The sequence below is a fragment of the Protopterus annectens genome, chromosome 12.part0 (assembly GCF_019279795.1).
Source record: "Protopterus annectens isolate FY-2018-M chromosome 12.part0, PAN1.0, whole genome shotgun sequence".
NCBI lineage: Eukaryota > Metazoa > Chordata > Ceratodontiformes > Protopteridae > Protopterus > Protopterus annectens.
The window spans coordinates 1,252,608,192-1,252,631,404 of NC_056746.1; the positions used below are offsets into that span (position 1 = coordinate 1,252,608,192).

The 23,213-nt window shown below is 44.8% G+C and overlaps 1 protein-coding gene across 8 annotated transcripts in view; it reads left to right on the forward strand.

Moving 5' to 3' along the window:
- The window catches only part of CBFA2T2 (CBFA2/RUNX1 partner transcriptional co-repressor 2), a 370,144-nt gene that overhangs the window by 274,689 nt on the left and 72,242 nt on the right, over positions 1-23,213 (forward strand). For all 8 annotated transcript variants that reach the window (XM_044090262.1, XM_044090269.1, XM_044090265.1 and 5 more), the window contains exon 7: positions 10,090-10,172. In XM_044090262.1, coding sequence (XP_043946197.1) covers positions 10,090-10,172 — 83 coding nt within the window. The remainder of the gene's footprint in view (positions 1-10,089; positions 10,173-23,213) is intronic.

A 23,213-nucleotide genomic window follows, 5' to 3' on the forward strand; every position in this document is an offset into this window, starting at 1 on the left:
AAAAACTTGGATTATGTCATACAATTGCTACAAGCTCTGGGATACACAGTCAACTTCCAAAAGTCAAGACTTCAGCCATCCCAGCAAATAACCTTCTTAGGAGCCAATCTAGACACAACCTCTCAAATGGCTTACCTGATAGAAGACAAGCAAAAGAAGTTAACTCATTATTTCAAATGTTTGGCAAAACTCACCCAGATGACTGCAAGGAGATTCCTACAGGCCCTGGATTACATGGCATCCTGCATTCTCCTGGTTCCATTAGCAAGACTACACATGAGAAAGCTTCAATGGTACCTAAAAAGTTTATGGTCTCAACACAGCAACAACCTAGAGACAACCATACCGCTCATTCCATGCCTACAAAAGGAATTTCTATGGTGGGCCTCGGTAAGTCAGGCAAACACAGGTATGTCATTCAAAAAACCTCAAATAACACAAACAATGACCACAGATGCCTCAGACCTTGGATGGGGGGCGCACATGGAGGGTAGATGTATTCAAGGACAATGGTCTCCAAAGGAAACACATCTGCATATCAACCAAAAAGAAATGCTGGCAGTAATGCATGCCATCGAGGCCTTTCGACAACAACTTCAGCAAGGCCACCTGCTAATACGGACAGACAACACCACTGTCATGTGGTACATAAACAAGCAAGGGGGCACCCATTCTTACCCCCTTTGCAGACTGACAATGAATCTTTGGGAAAAATCACTGAGCTTAAACATACAGTTGCAATCCCAGTTTGTTCCAGGCAAAGACAATGTGCTGGCGGACAGCCTAAGCAGGAATTTCCTAGACCCCCACGAGTGGAGGTTACATCCAGAAATCTTCATACGACTCACCTCGACATGGGGCAGGCCAGAAGTAGACCTATTTGCCTCCCACCTCCATCATCATCTACAAAAGTTCTGTTCAAGGACATATCATCCACAAGCATGGAAAACAGATGCTCTCTCATTCAACTGGAACTTCCTAAAAATGTATGCATTCCCACCTCTGCCACTGATGACCACAGTACTACTAAAGATCAAAGCAGAATAGCCAAAGGGGATCCTAATAGCTCCAGACTGGCCAAGACAACACTGGTACCCACTACTACGGAGCATATGCCACAACAAACAATGGGCCCTTCCCCAATGGCCCCATCTTTTGACTCAAAACAACTTCAAGACAACACATCCCAACATTCAGATGCTCCAGCTAACAGCTTGGGAGATTCCATGAATAACTCAATCTATCTCTCTCCAAGGAAGTTCAGCGGATATTAACAGAAGCCCGCAGACCATCCACCAGAAAGGTTTATTCAGCAAAATGGAAGAGATTCAGCATTTGGAATACCAGCAAGGGTCATGATGCATCATTATTGAACATCCCACTCATCCTGGAATACTTGGCGGATATGCTACAGAATGGACTCTCATATTCTTCTATAAAAATACATGCTTCAGCTATTTCAGCTAGATACAACACTGATCCACCTGTGTTCTTACATCCTTTGTTAAGGCAATTTCTTAGGGGAATCAAGAATATCAAGCCACCAAGAAAGGCCCCAGTACTAGCTTGGGACCTCAACTTTGTCCTAGAAAAACTGACTCTACCCCCCTTTGAGCCAGCAGCTTCTGTGGACTTACAATTTCTCTCATGGAAGACAGCTTTCCTGTTGGCAGTTACCTCAGCAAGAAGGGTTTCGGAATTACAGGCCCTAATGGCAATACCACCGTTCATAACCTTTCATAGAGACAGGGTCTCCTTACGAACCAACCCTAGTTTTCTGCCAAAAGTGGTATCTAGGGTTTCTTTAAATCAAGCAATTCACCTGCCTACTTTCTTTCCCAATCCTGAGAACAAAGGGGAAAGACTGTTGCATACCTTGGACATTCACAGACAACTTCGCTACTACCTGGACAGAACCAACACTACAACCTCCCTTTATATTCCAGATCCAGAGCAGGCTTTGCTTCGGCAGTCCTGCAGGGATTGATAGCTACACCATCCTTTTCTTAGAGCATTCCACCTCCCCCAGCTAAGCTATGGTATTCAACCCATATGTTATGACTGCAGTTGCATTCTTGAAGGACATAGTACAGTTTTGTACCTACCATAAATGTAGATGTCCGATAGATATGCAACTGCAGTCGGGTTTTCCCTCCCTCCTTCCCCTCTATTCCTTGGGTCCACTCCTCTCCCTGTTATCCTAGCTGGGGATATCTGTTATGGTGTATCTGTTTATTACTTATTTATTTGTCTGGAAACCTGTTTTTGTCTTCCAAATTGATTACAGCCTTCCTTGGAGGGCACCTGGCATCTGGGGCAAGAAACACTGAAGAAGATGGCGTCGGCTGATGCTTATGTACTCCTGCCGCTCTGACGTCGGAGAGAAATGCGACATCAGCCGACGTCGGACCCAGACTTTGGAATCCGGCCGACCGAGGGCTGCCTGAGGCAGGACAACCCATATGTTATGACTGCAGTTGCATATCTATCGGACATCTACATTTATGGTAGGTACAAAACTGTACTTTTAGCCTGTGCCTCCTTCAACCGACAGACTCTTAGACGTCGGTCGGAGTTTGCAGAGGAATTTTTTGGAACCGCTTTTGCTTATAAAATGCCGTCGGAGACTCCGACTCCGCATATGGTCAAAAACGCAAGGAAAAGGACCGACACTCGCGGCCCACGGTTTCGGCTGAAACCACGGCTAGGCCTACCGCGAGTGTCTCGGTTTCGGCCGAAACCGAGTCCACGACGATTCCTACTACCGAAACCATACTTCTGATCACCGAGGCCAGAGAGGCCCCGGCTGAGTCGGCTTCAGAACTCCCTACCGAAGCTAGTGTTCAGGAATTGTCCGACACCATACCTTTGGACATTACAACCTCTGCACGTGGGGCAGCTAGGCCCCCAGCTTCTATGTCTATTAAGGCCTTCTCCAGGGCTAAAGCTGCCAAACTTTCAAAAGCTTTGCCTGCCAAATCTACATCCCAGAGGCCTTCCTCTAGTTCACAGATCCTCAGTCTAGCTGAGGACCTTATCTCCTTAATTAGGGGTTCCCAACCTCACCCAGACAGGGCCTCCCAACCTCCTCCAGACAAAAGCCCAGGACTGACCCCTCTGAACCTCACTCCTCAGATTACTCCACGGATGAATCTGATTTGTCAGACCACCAGGAAGGGGCCTACTCGCCTTATGAGGATTCAGATGCAGATGAATGTATCCCTTCGGCCTCCCCTCCTGAAGAATTTTCCTTTGGGGAGACTTTACACTCCATGAGAGAGCACTTTCAATGGCAAGGTCAAGATTTCTCTGATTCTAGAAAAAGATTAAGGACCTTTTTGCACTTGCCTCAGCATAGGCCCTTAGCTATACCTCCTGTTCTAAATGTAGTTGATGATGTGTACAATGATGTCAGTACAGCACCTGATTCTCTTCCTCCAGCCCCTGCCAAACCTGACAGATTTTACAGGGTCCCGGATTCTTACTTCCACCTGTATAAAGCCCATGCTGCAGACCCAGAAACTATTTTTCAGGGCCCTAAAGGGGTTGCAGCCACTACTGCCAAAAATCCCCTACCCTCTGCAAGAGAGTCTAGAGCATTAGAGAGATGGGGAAAAAAGGTTTATACATCTGCTACTCTTTCTGCCAGGGCATTAAACTGTCAATTCCATATGATACAGTACCAAGAATTTTTGTTAGATCAGCTAAATAAGAAACTTTCTTCACCTGAACCCTTAGACCGTAAATCCCTTCAGGATTTGGTAAACAACTCACAACAGGTCGGTAATCATTTCTTAAAATGTGGCTATGATGCACTGGAGGCTTCATTTAGATCAGCTATGACTGGGGCAGTTATTCGTAGGCATGCCTGGCTGAAGGAGCAATCTTTGCCAGACCATGTCAAGGCTAAACTCCTCGATGCTCCAATGGAGAAACAAAATTTATTTGGCTCCCCTGCACAGGAGATTCTAAAAAAGGTTGAAGAAAAAGCAAAATCTGTGCAAACAGTAAAAGATTTCCTGCAAGTTCAACCTCCGAGGTTCAGCAGAAACTGGCCTACAAAGAATTGGTCCTTTCCAGACTCCTCCAGAGCACAGAGAGGCAGGAACAGGCGCCCTAGAGGCAGAGGTCAATCGAAGGGCCCCTACAGAGGCCATCAGTGGCAGCCTGCCAACCAGAGGAGTAGTGCAACCGATACAGCTACAACCACTACTACAGGACCCAGGACAGACTCAATGACTTGACTTTGATTCCGCCTACCAGGGATCAACTGGAAGCACCCTTGGGCGGAAAGCTGGCTTTATTCTCAAAAAACTGGCATTGCATTACAAAGGATACATGGACATTGCAAATAATAGACAAAGGATACAGGTTTCACTTCCACACTTTGCCAAAAAGAAGCGGAATGCCAAACCTTCCACCAAACCAGAAGGCAGAGGCCTTAAGACAAATCAGCAAATTACTTCAGATGAAAGCCATAGAAAGGGTACCATGTACAGAACAAGGCCAATGATTTTACTCCAGACTATTCCTTGTACCAAGAAAAGAAAACCAATGGAGGCCTATTCTCGACCTGTCCGCACTGAACACTTATCTCATTGTGCCAAAATTCAAAATGCTGACCCTACAGCAACTTCTTCCCATGCTGGGCAAGGAGTCTTGGCTGGTGACTCTAGATCTCAAGGAGGCATACCTGCACGTCCCTATCCGACCAGATTGCAGAAGACACCTCAGATTTCTTGCAGGATCAGAGCATTATCAATTCTCAGCATTGCCCTTTGGCTTATCTACTGCACCCAGAGTATTCACGAAATGCCTGGCATCAGTAATTGCACATTGCAGACTTCAGGGAATTCAAATTTATCCATACCTGGATGACTGCCTAATACAAGCGGACAACAAGAAAAAATTGTTAAAGGACTTGGCCTATGCCATACATCTGCTACAGACCTTGGGATACACAGTCAACATCCAAAAGTCAAGACTAGTACCATCCCAAAGGATAACCTTTTTGGGTGCGGATCTGGACACAATCACCCAGATGGCTTTTCTCACAGAAGAAAAACAAAAACAACTTCCATATTACTTCATGATTCTGACAAGACAAACTCAGCTTACTGCAAGGAAAGTCCTGCAGGCCCTGGGTTACATGGCATCCTGCGTAATTTTAATCCCACATGCCAGGTTGCATATGAGGAAATTACAATGGTACCTAAGGAATGTATGGTCTCAACACAGTCACAGTCTAGAAACCATGATACCAATCATTCCATGCCTTCAAAAGGAATTCCTATGGTGGGCTCAGGCCTGCCAGTCCAACAGAGGGTTGCCTTTCAACAAACCAAAAACAAGGCAAACCATCACCACGGACGCCTCAGACCGAGGATGGGGAGCACACATGGAGGACAAACGTATCCAAGGCCTATGGCATCAAGGGCAGCTAAGCATGCACATAAACCAAAAGGAAATGCTGGCAGTGAGGCATGCAATCGAGGCATTCAGACCCTTCCTCCAACAAGGACATCTGTTAATAAGGACAGACAACACCACGGTCATGTGGTACATAAACAAACAGGGAGGCACACATTTCTACCCTCTATGCCGGATGGCTATGAATCTGTGGAACCTATGCCTGAATCTCAATATCCAGCTGCAGGCCAAATTCGTGCCAGGAAAAGAAAATACACTAGCAGACAGCTTAAGCAGAACTACCATGGATGCACACGAATGGATGCTGCACCTAGACATCTTCAAACTTATAACAAAGACATGGGGAATGCCAGAGATAGATCTGTTCGCCTCCCCACTCAACCACCAACTGAAGACATTCTGCTCAAGGACATACCACCCACAAGCATGGAGGGTGGACTCTCTCTCTTTCAGCTGGAATGCCCTAACAGTATATGCCTTTCCACCTCTCCCATTGATGTACAAGGTTCTACTGAAGATCAGGGAGGAACAGCCAAAAGTGATACTAATAGCTCCGGACTGGCCAAGACAACACTGGCACCCACTATTGAGAAGCATGTCTCAGGCAAATTCATGGCCTCTTCCTCAATGGCCTCTTCTTCTAACGCAGAACAATTTCAAGACCCTGCATCCCAACTTGAAAACATTACAGCTAACTGCCTGGGAAATTCCTTAAAAACCAACCAAACTGTTTTGTCTCAGAGGGTGAAGGACATTATCCTGGAGGCTCGCAGACCTTCCACAAGGAAGACATACTCAGCTAAATGGAAGAGATTTCTTATTTGGAGCACATCAAAGGGCACAGATGTCACAGTGGCAAACCTAGCACACATCCTTGAATACTTAGCAGAATTGTTCCACAATGGCCTGTCTTATTCTTCCATTAATATTCATGCTTCAGCAATTTCAGCAGAATACAATATGGATCCACCTATCTTCTCACACCCTCTTCTCAGGCAATTTTTGAGAGGGATCAAAAATGTTAAACCTCCAAGAAGACCCCCTCTACCTGCATGGGATCTCAATTTTGTGCTGGAAAAACTAACTCTACCTCCCTTTGAACCAGCAGCATCAGCAGACCTACAGTTCTTATCTTGGAAAACTGCTTTCCTTCTGGCAATCACTTCAGCAAGAAGAGTATCTGAGTTACAGGCATTAATGGCAGTGCAGCCTTTTCTTATTTTTCACCGGGATAGAGTGTCACTAAGAACCAATCCTACTTTCATGCCAAAGGTGGTATCTAGGGTATCCTTGAACCAAGCTATTCACTTGCCAACGTTCTTCCCTAACCCACAGAACAAAGGGGAAAAACTTTTGCACACCTTGGATATACACAGACAACTACGCTACTATTTGGACAGAACAAAAACTAGCAGAAAAACTGACCAACTTTTTGTAGCATATGCAACAGGGGTGCAAGGAAGAGCAATTTCCAAACAGACAGTTTCAAAGTGGATAGGAAATTGCATTCGCTTTTGTTACTCCTTTCATGGAAAGACAGTTCCTGAAAATATCAGGCCTCACTCCACAAGGGCCACAGCCACCACTACAGCTTTCCTACGAGGGGTGGCTACCAAGGACATTTTAGAAGCTGCTACTTGGAGCTCCGTGCATACATTTGCCAAGCATTACAATCTACCTTTATACTCCAGATCCCGAGCAGGGTTTGCAACTGCAGTACTGCAAGGGATCTTAACTACACCATCTTTCTCTTAGTACCCCCTCCCCCCAGATTGGCTATGGTATTCTATCCATATGTTATGACTGCAGATGCATCCTTGAAGGACATAGTACAGTTTTGTACCTACCATAAATGTAGATGTCCGATAGGTATGCATCTGCAGTCAGGATTACCCACCCTCCTTCCCCTCTGTGGTACTCCTAGGGTGCTTACCCTTCTTTCAGCTAGCTGGGGGAATCTATTATGGTGTATTTGTTTGTTTATACATGTATATAATTTGCAAATGTTTGGAACTTTTCAGCATTTATCCAAATTTAGCCTTCCTAGAGGGCACCTGGCATCTGGGGCAAGAAAAACTGAGGAAAATGGCGTCGGCTGATGCTTTTATACCCCAGAAGCACTGACGTCGGGGAAAGTGCGACATCAGCCGAGGCCATACCCAGACTTTGGAATCCGGCCGACCGAAGGGCTGCCTGAGGCAGGACAACCCATATGTTATGACTGCAGATGCATACCTATTGGACATCTACATTTATGGTAGGTACAAAACTGTACTTTTCACAGTCTAGGTTAGGTCTCTCAACTTTATCTTTAATTTTCATTCCTTTTACCACTTTTTCTAATTTTGACACATCTTCGAAATTACAGTGACCAAGCATTTTATGCCATGCTTGAATGTCATAACAGCTCTGAGATGCATCGTAATGTATCTCACTGTCGTTTTCTTCATCATATGTGTCTAAATAATATAGTCTATCGCACTCAATTATGTCAAACCTGGTGCCGTTTTTGTATGTGTCTAAATAATAGAGTCTATCCCACTCAATTATGTCAAACCTGGTGCTGTTTTATAGATGAGCTGGTCCCGGCCTTGTTTAAAGTTGATCGAGGCCCCTTTGGACGTTGCTGCCTTAACAGAAAAAATGCTTTGTGGATACGTCGGGATATACAGCACCTGAGTCATCATCACCTTTACTTTGCACCCCGCTGTGTCTAGCAGCCATACCTCTGCATTACCTCTCTTTTATGTGGCCCCATAGGTTCACGTTCCGTCAGCTAATTCCACAATGTGTTCCTTCGACTGGAAAGTTGCATCAAAGCATTTAAACATTTTCAGGTCATTAATTATGTGTGACGTGGCACCAGTGTCCACCATTAATCCCTTCTGTTTTAACTCATGAATTTGATGCTCATTTATTCTGAAGACAAATGTGTGATCATCCGCGTCAATTGCTTGTTTCACATTGTTTTTCTTCTTTCGACTACAGTTACTGTCCCTGTGGCTAGAGTTTTTATACAAACTACACCACTAACTCTGGCCTTTATATTCTGTCCGGCATTCTCGTGCCTTGTGTCCCTTTTGGCCACAGCCATAGCATATAATTTCTGCTTTTAGTCTTTCCCCAAGGCCACTTGCTTTCATCACATTATCATTACTTACGTTGGCATTAAATTTCTCTGTATGTTCACAGCTTCTCAACCTTGTTTTGAACTCACCAAAGCTCAACTTATCATCATCTTGCGTGATGTGGACTGCAAATGGTTAAAAGTTTCAGGCAACCCTTTCAGAATCATCGCAATTAGTAATCCATCACTGAGCTTTCCCCCAGCATTTCTAAGTGCCATAATGGCCATCTCAGCCCTAATAATATAAATATGTGACAGTTTCACTGATATCCTTTTGCAGGCTTGTTAATTCGGTGTATAGGCTAATTACCCGTGGCTTCCCTTTCCTGGCATATTGGTCTCTCAGGATCTGAAGCGCTTCTCTACAGTCATCTGCAGCTTGTCTCATGATGAGGGACAAACTTTTGTCGTCTAAGAACTATATTAGTTCTGCATATGCTTCCTCATTTTTCTCAGCATCGTCGTCACCTTCCTCCTCATTCTCGTCATCTTCTGCATCCTGCTGCACATTTCACAAAATGGCATCTTTCAGCCCTAGCAAATACAGGTGCCCCAGAAACTTCATCTCCCACAACTCGTAATTCTTCTCATCTCCGTCGAATCATAGTCTATGCCATCGGCTTCCTACTTGCCTCCTCGGCCCATAACCTGTTGGCAGTGTCATATTAAGGGTAAGAAAGTCGGGTTAGACATACATTTACAGAGGAAAATAAACACACGTGAAGGCAATCAATCTGGTTAAAAATGGAAGAGGGGAACAACCCTCACTTCCTCCTTTATTATAAAGCACATGGTCATGTGACCTCTCTTGACCTCTCCACACCGACGACGTCAGTGTAAGAGCACACATAATGATCATTCACTCTCTTTTACTATTATCAGCCAACACATGATGTATGCATTTTACCTTTTGCTTTCCCAGTTAACTTTATTACCCTACTTTCTATTCCTTGGACAGCAGGGTTGTTATTGCTGGAGTGTCAGATGCGACTATTGGATATTTCCCTTTGTTGTTTAATTGTAACTAGTCACATATGGTATAGAATGAATATTTCATTCATTTTGTGTTCAAGGCCTCTTAAGGTAGCAAATGAAGCAGATTCTTTAGTTGAAATACATGTAGGGTATTAAAAACCTGACAGTTTGTTTAAAAAAATAATATATATATATATATATATATATATATATATATATATATATATATATATATATATTTTTTTTTTTTAGCAAAGTTGCAGTGTTTTTCCGCTTGTTATTTACTGCTTGAATAACACATCTGAAATACAGCACAGCTCCCATTGTTTAAATAATTATTAGCAGTACTGAAAAGAGTCAATGAAGACCCGGGATGTGCTTGCAAGTGGTTTGTAATGATGAATGTGTTACTCCAGTAAACAAACTAAAATAAGTAAAATAAAGACTGTGGTAGGAATTCAACACACGGGGAGTTTCCCCTGACCTCACATGATTAAATATTAAATGGCTGTGGTGTATATTGCAGTTCTGTGAAGTTTATCTGTTGTTGTCTGCAGTTTCAAATGGCTATCATGAAGAGTCTGTGGACCATCGCCTGACTGAGAGAGAGTGGGCTGAGGAGTGGAAACACCTTGATCATGTAAGAATATTTTTCTAAATGCTTCTACTTATTTCACAAGGATTGTTCTGCTGAAATTAAATATTTAATTTGCAGTAAACCATTAGCTGCATGTGTGTTAGCCTGGTTCAACCAAACCAACAGAGTATAGTTTAACTTTCTAATACCCATTAAATTGAACAGGCCTGTTTTGCTGTTCAGTTCTTTTCCTATTATCTGATTGAGATTAGCTTATATGTGTAATAAATGTGGTGTAGTCTGGCCCCTTGAAAATGGGGATTCATTAATTCACTAGTGATTTTCTGATGTTAGGATTTATGTAGCATACCTCTCAACTGTCCAAATGTTTGCAGAATGTCCATATTTCTGCCTCATATTTTTGGTCTGTTCCTCATAAAATTTGTGGTTTTCAATCAAATCACCGAGGACTAAAGTCACTAAATAAGGACATATGTTTGAATTTTAGACAATATCCTTCAGAAAATGCATGATAACACAAATCTTGTTATCCTGCAACTTCCTACGTTTATAAGAATTGTTTGTTTCTTCTTTCGGCTTTTCCCGGTTAGGGGTCGCCACAGCGACAGTAGATTTTGACCTTCAACGAAGGAATGCCCATTCACGCATGTCGCCACACAGAAGACGCTCTAACTGAGAATCGAACGGGCAACGTCTAACTGTGAGGCGACAACGCTACCGCAGCACCACAAAAGCTGTCCCTGTGTTTGGGCCTCTGTTCCCCCATTATTTTAGGTTTTGTCTAGATATCTTGTAATAAGAAGTTGAGACATATGACTGTAGTTATCAATTTGGGTTGTTTTTGGATGGCAATAGAGTTTAATGGGACTGCGTGCATGGTTGTATGGACGCAACACATATTTTTCATTCACTGATGCCACTAAGGTGAAAGTTTACTGATTTTCATTCATGACATCAGTGCATGGAAATCATATTATTTAAAATGTTTTTATTGTTAAAATATAACAGTGAAATGCTTCCTAATGGGTAAAGGTAAAGGTGCTGTTGGCAGTTTTTGCACGACTTGCCGTGGTGCAAAGGGTAATTTAGAAAACATTGGCATTTCATTGTAAAGACTTGAGGATACATTTTAGTAATTCCCTTTCATTTTATTTATGTAAATAGTTAACATGATTTAGGGGTGTAATCCTACCTAGCAGTTCGCTTAAACTTTGCAACAAATAGGAACAAGTGCTTTGTTGCAAAAGTGTTATGTGGCAGTCTCAAGAAAACAAATTCCAGATTACTGTGTAATGGAATTTATTTGATTCACCTGATGTTGTCAGTTTTCATTCATCCTTAACATACTGGACTTGGATCTGACCTTGGCTCCGACTCGGCCAGTAATACAGCTCACGGAAGGAAGCCTACAAACTCTTGAGGCCTTCCCTACCCACAATGCTCTGGACCCTCTTACCTCAGATCTCGTTTGCTGCTTTTGCGAACAGCCATGGTTGCTGATAGCTGTTGAGTGTTCTTTGGGTGTTAAGTACATTTTTGGATTATTTCTTCTTCTTTCCATTACTTCTACTTCCTTTTAGTGTAATCTCTTCTGTATTCTCCCTGTGAACTTTCACAACCTTTTTCAGTCTTCTTAGTTACCACCGTTGGTATTTTTTCGTACCCTTTTTCAACTTATTAGCTTTTCTCCCTATGGCCATTTGGTCTTCTTTGTTACCATTGTTGGTATTTTTCTACATATAGAATACCATTATTTTCCTGAACGTGTCTGAAAAAGGGTTTATGAAGTCCAGGCAGTGTGGACAGAAGATGCCCTTTTCAAATGGACAGTCTTTCTGTGTTTACTTCCTGGGACTGGATCACCTAAAACAGCAATGTGACTTTTGTGAGGCCTTTAATCCTTAGGTCCTCACAGAACGTAAGAACAAATTGATTTTGGTAAAGTGCTGTCGCCCTCATCCTTCACTTAGGCTATCGCTGGAGCTCAAGCTTCGACCTGCAAGCATAGGGTTCACTCCAAACGATGCAGTTTGACCGAAGCTCCTTCCTCAATGGAGCCAAAGAAGAAGGTGCTGAGATCAGATCCAATGTCTCCAGTGGCTTCCAAGTCATCAGATCTGACAAAACTTGTCTCACCAGACCATAGGAGTAAGTTGACTTCAGATTCTAAGATCTCAAATCTGAAGTCCTTCCATAGACTATTTACTTGCCTTTCTTAGACCCAGTTCTATCTAGAGTGCCCTCTCCCTTCCTAGAGAGGCATTCTAGGCCTGCTTTGAATGTGTCCTTTTGTTCTACTAAGAGCCTTACCGAGGCAGATATGGCTAGAATAGTGAGGAAACTTGTCATGGAGCAACTTCAGAAGGGTATCCTTATGGTTCCAACCCCATCAGATTAGGGACTCCCTCCAGTCTCTATTACTCCTCTGACTTGTCCTGACGTTTCAGAGTTCTTGGATTCGAGCACTGCAGGGCCATCTGTGTCGGATCCAAGAAAAGTAGTATCTTCAGATCCGACACAGCTGAGCTCATCAACTCTTGACATGTTTGGTTCCAGATGGTTATTGGAGCTGAAGCTTTCATGTCAGATCGGGGGTGGGGGGGGGTGGGGGTTAGAGCGACTCTGAGATATTTGGAGCTTTCTCTTCCTTTCAGAGTTTTGGCTCTTGATAGATTGGTCCCGGCTTCTTCTTTAGGCAGACAACCTGTGGAGAAGGGGGAGCCGGTGAACCAGGGACCTTCGCTCTCTGCTCTGTTGGTCTCCTCTTCCCTGGGGAGGTCAGCCTTTGAGGCGTCTGCCCAGATCAGGTGAGTCTCCCCTCCTTGGGTCCACCCCTGACCACCCAACTGACCTTGTCACATGATTGTCACCATTCTTCGCCTAGGAGACAGCCAGCCCAGAGCTTCCAGTCCACCCAATCTGGGATCCCTAGCTCTTCCGATACTTCCGCAGAGGACATCCCTAGGAATAGATGGTGTAAGAAGAAACACCTGGACTCACCCGATGAGTCCCTCACCACTGATACCAACTTTGATGAAGGAGAAGGGTCTTCCAAATCACCAGCTAAAGACATCTCATTTGCAGACATCCTCGATCTCCTGAAACAGAAGGGTGGTTGGTCTGCCCACAACCCATCTCCTGAGTAGTCGGTTATACCTGGAGGCATTCGGGATTGGTCCCTCTACCTCCTGGGTGGCCTTGCCTCCTGACGAATTTCTGGATTTAATTTGTCAGAAGATGTGGAAGGAACCTGATTCAACCGAACCTATCCCCAAGAGAACAGATAAAGTTATGGCACCTCCAGTAGAAAGGCAGTATTGGAGTAAGGGCATACAAGTGGATGCCATGGTTGTGGCAGTGGCCACTAAAAAGGAACTCGCTGAAGAGAGTTCGCCTGTTCATCCCCCTAATAGAGAGTCTATGGTGGTGGACAGACTGGGGAAGCAGGTATAAGCTTCAGGACATTTGCCATGTATTCAGTGAATTACCTAACCCACTTCATGACACTGCAAAGGGACTTGCTTAAAGAACTTTCCAGCATATTGGCAATGATTACTACAGTGGAGGCCCAGAGTTCTGTGGCCCCTCAGCTGACTGCCTTACAATTGGTTGAGAACTTGTCTATGAGGCTTATCGCCAGTGCAACAGAAGGTGTCTCACGGGCTGCAGGTTCAGTCTTATCCATGAAGAGACAAGCCTAGATGAACCCGTGTGACTTCACGGAGCCTTTTAAGTCTTCCTTCGTCAACACTCCATTTGATGGATCTTTGCTTTTTGGCCCCACTGTAAAGTAAACAATCACCAGGTGTGAAAAAGATGGGAAGCCCTTGTCTGTCGTTGGAGTATGTGTTTCGATTCCCTCCTCCCAATGAACCTTTTCTAGGAATCGGTATGGGGGGTGCAAAATGTGGTTCAAAAAATCTCAAGGTCCTTTTCCTGACTCATGTGGAACTGGTTGTCCTAGAGGCAGAGAGGGAAATGGTAACAACAGAAGATGTCCTCATGGCAGAGGAGGCCCGGAGAGTACAGGATCCAGAGATGCTTTATTTGATAGGTCCTATCAGTGGTCCTGAATGGAGACCCAATTGTCTTCCTCTGGATGCAGTCGGGAGTCACTTTTCCCTGCACCAAACAACCTGGCTAAGTATAACAAACAATATTTGGGTGCAGAGAATTATTACCAGAGGTTATACCATACCCCCCCACCATCAATATTACTATTATTATTATTATTATTATTTGGCATTTGTTCACTGTCTTGGTCCAGCTGAGGTAACTCACATTTTCAGTGGAGACCTATGGAGAAAAGCTCTAAAATACATTATGTAAAATAAGCTGCAAAGGACATTATGCAAGAAAGTAGTGATACAAAAAAGCTCTAAAATACATTATATAAAAAGTTGTGGTAATAGTATATGTAGAGGTAAAACAATATACCAATAAAAGGCATTATACATCAAAATGAAGCTCCCCGATGTTCCACCCAGTCAGAGAGCCAGCAACTCACCAAGTTCAGCAGTTGCTTGCAAAAAGAGTCATCCAAGAGGTCCCAGCATACCAGATAGGATCTGGAACTTACTCAAGGTTCTTTTTTTTCCAGAAATGACAGGGAACTGGAGACCGATTTTGGATCTCATTGTGTTAAGCAAGTCAGTCACACGCACCAAGTTCCAGATGGTCACAGTACAGTCCATTCTACCCATTTTAGGGAAGGATGACTGGATGTGCTCGATAGACCTCCAGGACGCATACTATAACATAAACTTGAGCAGATGGCCCAGGAGGTACTTACACTTTTGAGTGGGAGCCAGTCACCACCAGTTCAGGGCATTGCCCATTGGCCTCACCACAGCCCTCAGCATGTTTACCAACTGCATGGCAGTGGCAGCAGCCCATCTAAGGCTACAAGGAATCTGGGTGGTACCATATTTGGACAACTGGCTCATTTCATGCCTCAGCCAGGCATCATTTGGTACAAGCAAGAGACCGGGTACTAGAAACTTGCTTATCTCTAGGGATCACAGCAAATCTCAATGAATCACACTTGCAACCCACCCAGAAACTGGAATTAATTGGCACAATCTTCGACACTCAAGCCATGCTTGCATACATCCCATTTCTGCAAGTACAGAACATCAGAAGCCAAGTCAGGAGAATAATTTGCAGTACAGAGTTATCGGCCAGAAAAGTCCTGCAGGCTCTAGGCTTGATGGTGGCAGCCGCAACTTTAGTACCCCTAGCAAGGTATCACATGAGAGTTTTACAATGAATGCTACATATCCAATGGTCCTTTTTCTCTCAACCTATTTCTACAAAGATAAGAGTGACTCAGATATGCAAAAATTAGCTCTCATGGTGGACACAGTCATGCCAGCCCTAACAAGGTTGCCTATTCATACACCCTCAGCCCAAAGCCTAGTGACCACAGACGCTTCTCAGATTGGGTGGGGGGCATTGCCTGGAGAAGACAGTCCAAGGCACTTGGTCCCCCGTAGAGGCCAACCTGCATATCAGTGTTCTGGAAATGAGTGGTGCTTTTGGTTTTGCAAGCATTCAAAGATTTTCTCCCTCTCAGGACAGTTACAGTTCAAACAGACAATATGTCGGTAGTTTGTTATATCAACAAGCAAGGAGGAACCAAGTTTTACCCTCTACATTGAGAAACTGTCAGAGTGTGGCAGTGGACAATAGCCTGCATTTGCTTTCTGGTAGCAATGCATATTCTAGGGAAGTCTAATCTGATATCAGACAAACTTAGCAGGTCCATTCTATTACCTTATGAGTGGTCCCTCAACTACAAAGTAGAGAAAATGATTATTCGTCAGTGGGGTCAGCCTTGCTGTGATCTTTTTCCATCTCCCCTAAACAACACAGCAGCTTCTTTGCCCTAATCCCCCAAGCGGGGGAGTCACCAAGGAAAGCTCTTCTCCACGATTGGCCCCCTGGTCTGTTATATGCCTCTCCCCTAACTCCCTTGATCCCCAGATTCTTACAGAAGGCAGTCATATTGAAGAGCAGAGTAATCCTCATTGCACTTTACTGGCCTTGACAAGTGTAGTTCCCCTGCCTATGGTCTCGCCTACTATCTCCACCCTAGATTCTGGATCTGACTCCAGACCCTTTTGTCCCATCCTGCAGGACTGTTTCACCCAGACCTTCCCAACCTCAGACTGACTGCATGGTTTTTCCAATTCCATTGATGGCTAGGCAACCTATGCTTTCTTCCCCAGTCTGTTCATAAGTTCATAGGTAGGTACTAGGCTATTGGCCCTAGGGCCTATATAAGCCTAGCCAAATGGTACCCTGGCTTTTGCCACCCAAGAAAATTATTTTCCTGTGCCCCTGTCAAGCAGAGCCACAGAAGTGATCCCTGGGGTGAATTTCCTATCTCCCATCCAATCATCAAGATTTTTCTTGAAGAGTGCTAATGAGGAGCTTTGTTTGATATAGATGCATAGTTTGTTCCACAGTATGGGAAGTCTCTGAGACAGTAATCTGTCCCTCCAGCATGTTCTGTTTATTGTGGTGACAAGGTATTGGTCCCTAGAGCATGTAGCTCGGAGGGATTGGGATTTCTTTAAGTGGAGCATGTCCAACAGCTCTGGGTTTGACATAGCTTTGTATATTAGGCAGAGATCACCTCTGAGTAGGCGATATGTAACAGAGTAAAGCTGGAGTGATTTGAGACTGTGTAGGGCATTTGTTTGAGGCCAATAATCCTACTTGTGAGTTATTTCTGCGGCCTTTCCAGTTGTAGATATCTTGTGAGGTACATACCAAAAGGGGCGTTGTACTCTATGATGGGTCTAATGAGTGATGAGTAGAGGGGAACAATGACCTATTTTTTCCTGGATGAGAAATGTTTTGTGATGAGGTGTGCCACATAGAAGGATTTCCTGACTACAGTGGCGATGTGATTATCAAAGGAGAGACTACTGTCCACCTGTGTCCCAAGGTCTCTTATCACACTTTTGGTGTTAAGTAGACTATTGCCTATGTGGTAGTTCATGGGTACAGAGCTTTTAGCAAAAGGGGTGACAATGCACTTTTTTTTTTTGAGCTTGAGGCCATGGCTTTGACACCAGGCATCTGTCTCAGTGAGGCCCTTTTGTGGGATGTCGACATCATTAGGAATTTTGATTATGGCTCCTAGTTTGCAGTCATCTGCGAACTTTGTTAGCCAAAGACCTTCTGTGTTAACCTGTACTTCAGAGAAGTAGATAGCAAACAGGAGAGGACCCAGGACTGAACCCTGTGGTACTCCACTTGTCACTGGTCTGAAGTTGGATTTAGAGTTTGCTACTTTCACAGTGTGAGTTCTGTCAGTGAGCCAGTTGGCAACCCATCTTGTGATATAGGGATTTATACCTAGTTTAGTGAGTTTATCTATAATTCCAGAGTGGGGGATGGTGTTGAAAGCATTGGCGAGATCTAGGTAGGCTGTGTGAACCACCTTACCCTCGTCTACAGCTTTGGTGACCGCTTCAGAGAAGTCTGTCAGGTTTAGGAGATATGATCTGCCTTTTACAAACCTGAACTTGGTAGGGTCCATAGTTTGGAGATTACCAATGTCATTGTTTATAAGTTCCATGATGATACGTTCCATAGCCTTGCATACCAAGCTCGTCAGGCTGATGGGACAGTAGTTCCCAGGATCCGTGGTGGCTCCCCCTTTGTAGAGTGAGATAACTGTTGCTGTGTACCATTCAGTGGGCACAAAGCCAGAGGTGAGGCTATGATTGAACATGGTACTTAGGTGGGGTGCCAGTTGGTTCTGTAGTTCATGCAGAACGCAGCCTGGGATGTTGTCAGGTCCCATGGATGCTGTGATGTCCTTCAAGAATGCAACTGCAGTCCTGACATATGGGTTGTCCTGCCTCAGGCAGCCCTTCGGTCGGCCGGATTCCAAAGTCTGGGTCCGGCGTCGGCTGATGTCGCCTCCTCCCCGACGTCAGAGCGGCTGGGGTATAAAAGCATCAGCCGACGCCATCTTCCTCAGTCTTTCTTGCCGCGCGGTGCCCGAAGCAGAAGCAGTTCGCAAGTGCCGGTCGGCCAGCTCCTGTGTTTTCAGATACCGAAGTCATCAAAAAGCTAAGTACCCCGTTGGGGAACCTTTTCTTGCCTCAGCCGATGTCAGACAAAACTGAAAAAGTTAATAATTGTTTGTCTTGTGGTAAACAAATACCTCATAAGGACTTCCATTCTTACTGCCTTCCCTGCCTCGGCCCAGACCACGACGTCTCAGCCTGTGCTGCCTGTGCTTGCTTCAATAAGCGCACACTTAGGTGCCGGGCAGAATTTGCTGAAGACTTTTTTGGGGAAAATTACTCCTATATCTGCCGTCGGAACTTCTGACAGGACATGTTTCCAAAAAACGGAAGGACCGGGACCGACCTTCGCGGCCCGCGACTTCCACCGACACCACGCCTAAGCCTACCGTGAGTGCATCGGTCTCTTCGGAGGCGGTAATTCAACCGCTCCAGGCCGACGACACCGCTTTACTGCACACTTCAGTCTCGGAGGCTACCCTGGTGCCGGTTGTTGTTTTTCCTTCTGAAACCGAAGCCCAAGATTTGCCTGACACCATACTGGTGGACAAAGTTACTCCAGCACGTGGGGCAGCTAGGCCTCCTGTGTCTATGTCCATCAAGGCCTACACACGTGCTAAGGCTGCCAGCCAGGCTAAGTCTCACCCTCCTAAATCTTTTTCACAGGGTCCCACTTCGGATAAACAGATCATGACTTTAGCTGCAGATCTAATTTCTTTAATCAGGGGCTGTCAGGCTCATCCAGACAAAGGTTCTCAGCCGCCTTCAGACAAAAGGCCTAGGGTTGAGCAGACAGATACCTTTTCCTCAGATGAAGCCTCTGGTGAGTCAGGCCTTTCAGATTCCCAGGAAGAACCCTTCCCGGCCTACAAGGATTCTGATGCAGATGAATCCATTCCCTCTGCCTCTCCTCCTGAGGATATTTCTTTCGGGGAAATTCTCCACTCCATGAGAGAGCATTTTCAGTGGCAGGGCCAGGATTTCTTCGACTCCAGGAAAAGGCTTTGGACCTTCCTTAAGTTACCCCAGCACAGGCCTTTAGCTATTCCCCCAGTGTTAGATGTATTGGATGATGTGTACTCAGACTCCAGTACTTCTCCTGATTCTCTCCCTCCTGCTCCTGTCAAGCCAGACAGATATTGCAGGGTTCCTGAAACTCATAAACATCTCTTTAAGGCCCACTCTGTTGATCTAGAAACTATTTCTCAGGGGCCCAAAGGAGTGGCCACTTCCACGACCAAGAATCCTTTGCCCGCAGACAGGGAATCTAGGTCCCTGGAGAGGTGGGGTAAAAAAGTTTACACCTCTACCACCCTTGCCATGAGGGCTCTTAACTGTCTTTTTCATATGTTTCAGTATCAGGATTTCCTGATGGATGATTTACAGAAAAAGTTAGCCTCTCCTGAGCATTTAGATAGAAAGGCTTTGCAGGATTTGGTTCATAACACTCAGCAGGTTAGTAATCATTTTCTTCAGTGTGGTTATGATGCATTGGAAGCTTCATGTAGGGCAGCTATGACAGGGGCCGTCATACGTAGACATGCTTGGTTGAAGGAACAGTCATTGCCAGATCATGTTAAAGTAAAGCTTCTAGATGCAATTCTAGAAAAAGACAAGCTATTTGGTGCCAATGCACAGGGTGTGTTGAAATCAATTGAGGAAAAGGCTAAATCAGTACAGAGAGTCAAAGATTTCCTCCAGGTTCAACCACCAAGGTTCAGCAGGAATTGGCCTTCGAAGAATTGGTCCTTTCCAGACACTGACAAGTTTCAAAGGGGAAAAAGCAGGCGTGCTCGAGGTAGAGGGCAATACCGAGGCTCGTACAGGGGCCGCCAATGGCAACCAACTAATCAGGGACCCCTACTGCTCCACAGGGACAATCACAATGACTTGACTTTGACACCGCCGACCAAGGCTCAAAGAGAAGCACCTTTAGGCGGAAAGTTATCCTTATTTTCAAAAAATTGGCACGTTTTTACAAAGGACGGATGGATTTTGAACATAATAGACAAAGGTTACAGGTTCCACTTCCATACCTTACCAACAAGACAAGGCATGCCAAACCTGCCACACAATCAAAGGGCAGAGGCACTCATGCAAGTTTCAAAGCTGCTACAAATCAAAGCAATAGAAAAGGTTCCTCCTCAGGAACAAGGCCAGGATTCTACTCAAGACTGTTCCTTGTTCCAAGAAAAGAAAAGCAATGGAGACCTATACTGGACTTGTCCACTCTAAACACTTTTCTCATTGTGCCAAAATTCAAAATGCTGACGTTACAGCAACTTCTTCCCATGCTGGGCAAGGGGTCTTGGCTGGTTACTCTGGACCTCAAGGAGGCATACCTGCATGTCCCAATCAGACACAGTTGCAGAAGATACCTCAGATTTCTTGCAGGGTCAGAGCATTATCAATTCTCAGCATTGCCTTTTGGCTTATCTACTGTGCCCAGAGTATTCACGAAATGCCTGGCATCAGTAATTGCACATTGCAGACTTCAGGGGATACAAATATACCCTTATCTGGACGACTGCCTTATACAAGCGGACAGCCAGCAAGCCTTGATAAGAAACTTGGACTATGTCATTCACTTACTACAGGCTTTGGGATACACAGTCAACATTCAAAAATCAAGACTACTGGCTTCCCAACAAATAATTTTTCTAGGAGCCAAACTGGACACAAACTCACAAATGGCTTTCTTCACAGAAGAAAAACAGGAACAATTACCAGATTACTTCAAAAGCCTAGCAAAGCACACCCAGATGACTGCAAGGAAAATCCTGCAGGCCCTGGGTTTCATGGCATCTTGCATTCTTCTGATTCCACTGACAAGACTACACATGAGAAGCCTGCAATGGTACCTAAAAAGTTTATGGTCTCAACACAGCCACGACTTAGACGCCATTATTCCACTCATTCCATGTCTACAAAAGGAATTCTTGTGGTGGGCACAAGCAGGCCAGCTAAACAAAGGCATGCCCTTCAACAAACCTCAAGCAAGCCAAACCATTACAACAGACGCCTCAGATCATGGATGGGGGGCGCACATGGAAGGCAGATGCATTCAAGGGCAATGGGCTCCCCGGGAGTTGCATCTGCACATCAACCAAAAAGAGATGCTGGCAGTGATTCATGCAATCGAGGCCTTCGGAAAATTTCTTCAGCAAGGTCATCTGCTAATAAAGACAGACAACACCACTGTTATGTGGTACATAAACAAACAGGGAGGCACCCATTCTTACCCCCTTTGCAGACTAACAATGTCTCTCTGGGAAAAGTCCCTGGAACTGAACATACAGTTGCAATCCCAGTTTGTTCCAGGCAAGGACAATGTTCTGGCGGACAGTCTAAGCAGAAACATTATGGACCCGCACGAATGGATGTTGCATCCAGACATTTTTTCACAAATAACTCATGCATGGGGGAGGCCGGACATAGATCTCTTTGTCTCACACCACAATCATCATCTGAAAAAGTTCTGCTCAAGGACACACCATCCTCAAGCCTGGAGAATAGATGCTCTCTCCTTCAGCTGGAATTCTCTGACAATCTATGCATTCCCACCTCTACCATTAATGACCAAGGTGTTACTGAAGATCAAAGCAGAACAACCAAAAGGCATTTTGATAGCTCCAGACTGGCCAAGACAGCACTGGTACCCATTACTAAGGAGCATATCTCGCACCAAGCTGTGGCCCCTGCCTCTATGGCCTCTGCTTATAACTCAGCACAATTACAGGACTGTTCATCCAAACCTGCAAACATTGCAACTGACAGCTTGGAGGGTTCCATGACTTCTACCCATATATCTCTCTCCAAAAAAGTTCAAGAGATCCTACTGGAAGCACGCAGGCCTTCCACCAGAAAAACTTATTCAGCAAAATGGAAGAGGTTCAACATCTGGAATGCCAACAAGGGTCAGGATGCATCAGTAATGAACATCCCACAGATTCTACAATACTTGGCAGAAATGCTCCACAATGGCCTTTCATATTCTTCCATAAAAATACATGCTTCAGCAATTTCAGCAAAATACAACTGTGATCCACCTGTGTTTTCACATCCTTTGCTAAGACAGTTTCTAAGACGGATAAAGAATATCAAACCTCCAAGAAAACCACCAGTGCCTGCACGGGACCTCAATTTCGTCTTGGAAAAATTAACTCTTCCTCCTTTTGAGCCAGCAGCATCTTCAGAATTGCAATTTCTCTCCTGGAAAACAGTTTTCCTGATGGCAATTACTTCTGCAAGAAGAGTCTCGGAGATACAGGCCCTCATGGCAGTACCTCCATTTCTCATTTTCCATCAGGACAGAGTCTCTCTAAGAACCAAACCTTCATTCATGCCAAAAGTGATATCCAGGTTTTCTCTAAATCAAGCAATTCACCTGCCCACTTTCTATTCCAATCCTCAAAATAAGGGAGAAAAGCTTCTGCACACTTTGGACATACACAGACAATTGCGCTATTACTTGGATAGAACAAAGGCCAACAGAAAGTCTGACCAACTATTTGTAGCCTACGCTCCTGGAGTACAAGGAAAGGCAATTTCCAAACAAACAATTTCAAAATGTATTGGAAACTGCATCAGATTCTGCTACTCTTTCCATGGAAAAGGTGTGCCAGCCAATATCAGGCCACACTCCACCAGAGCTACAGCCACCTCCACAGCCTTTTTAAGAGGGGTGGCTACAAAGGACATTCTAGAAGCTGCTACATGGAGCTCCGTGCATACATTTTCCAAACATTACGACCTGCCTTTATATTCCAGATCCCGAGCAGGCTTTGCTTCTGCAGTCCTGCAGGGCATTTTAGCTACACCATCCTTATCTTAGATCCTACCACCCCCAGCTTGGCTATGGTATTTAACCCATATGTCAGGACTGCAGTTGCATTCTTGAAGGACATAGTACAGTTTTGTACCTACCATAAATGTAGATGTCCGATAGATATGCAACTGCAGTCAGGTTTTCCCTCCCTCCTACCCCTCTGTAATTATCTTGTTTGGGTCCACTCCCCCTGTTTCAAATTAGCTG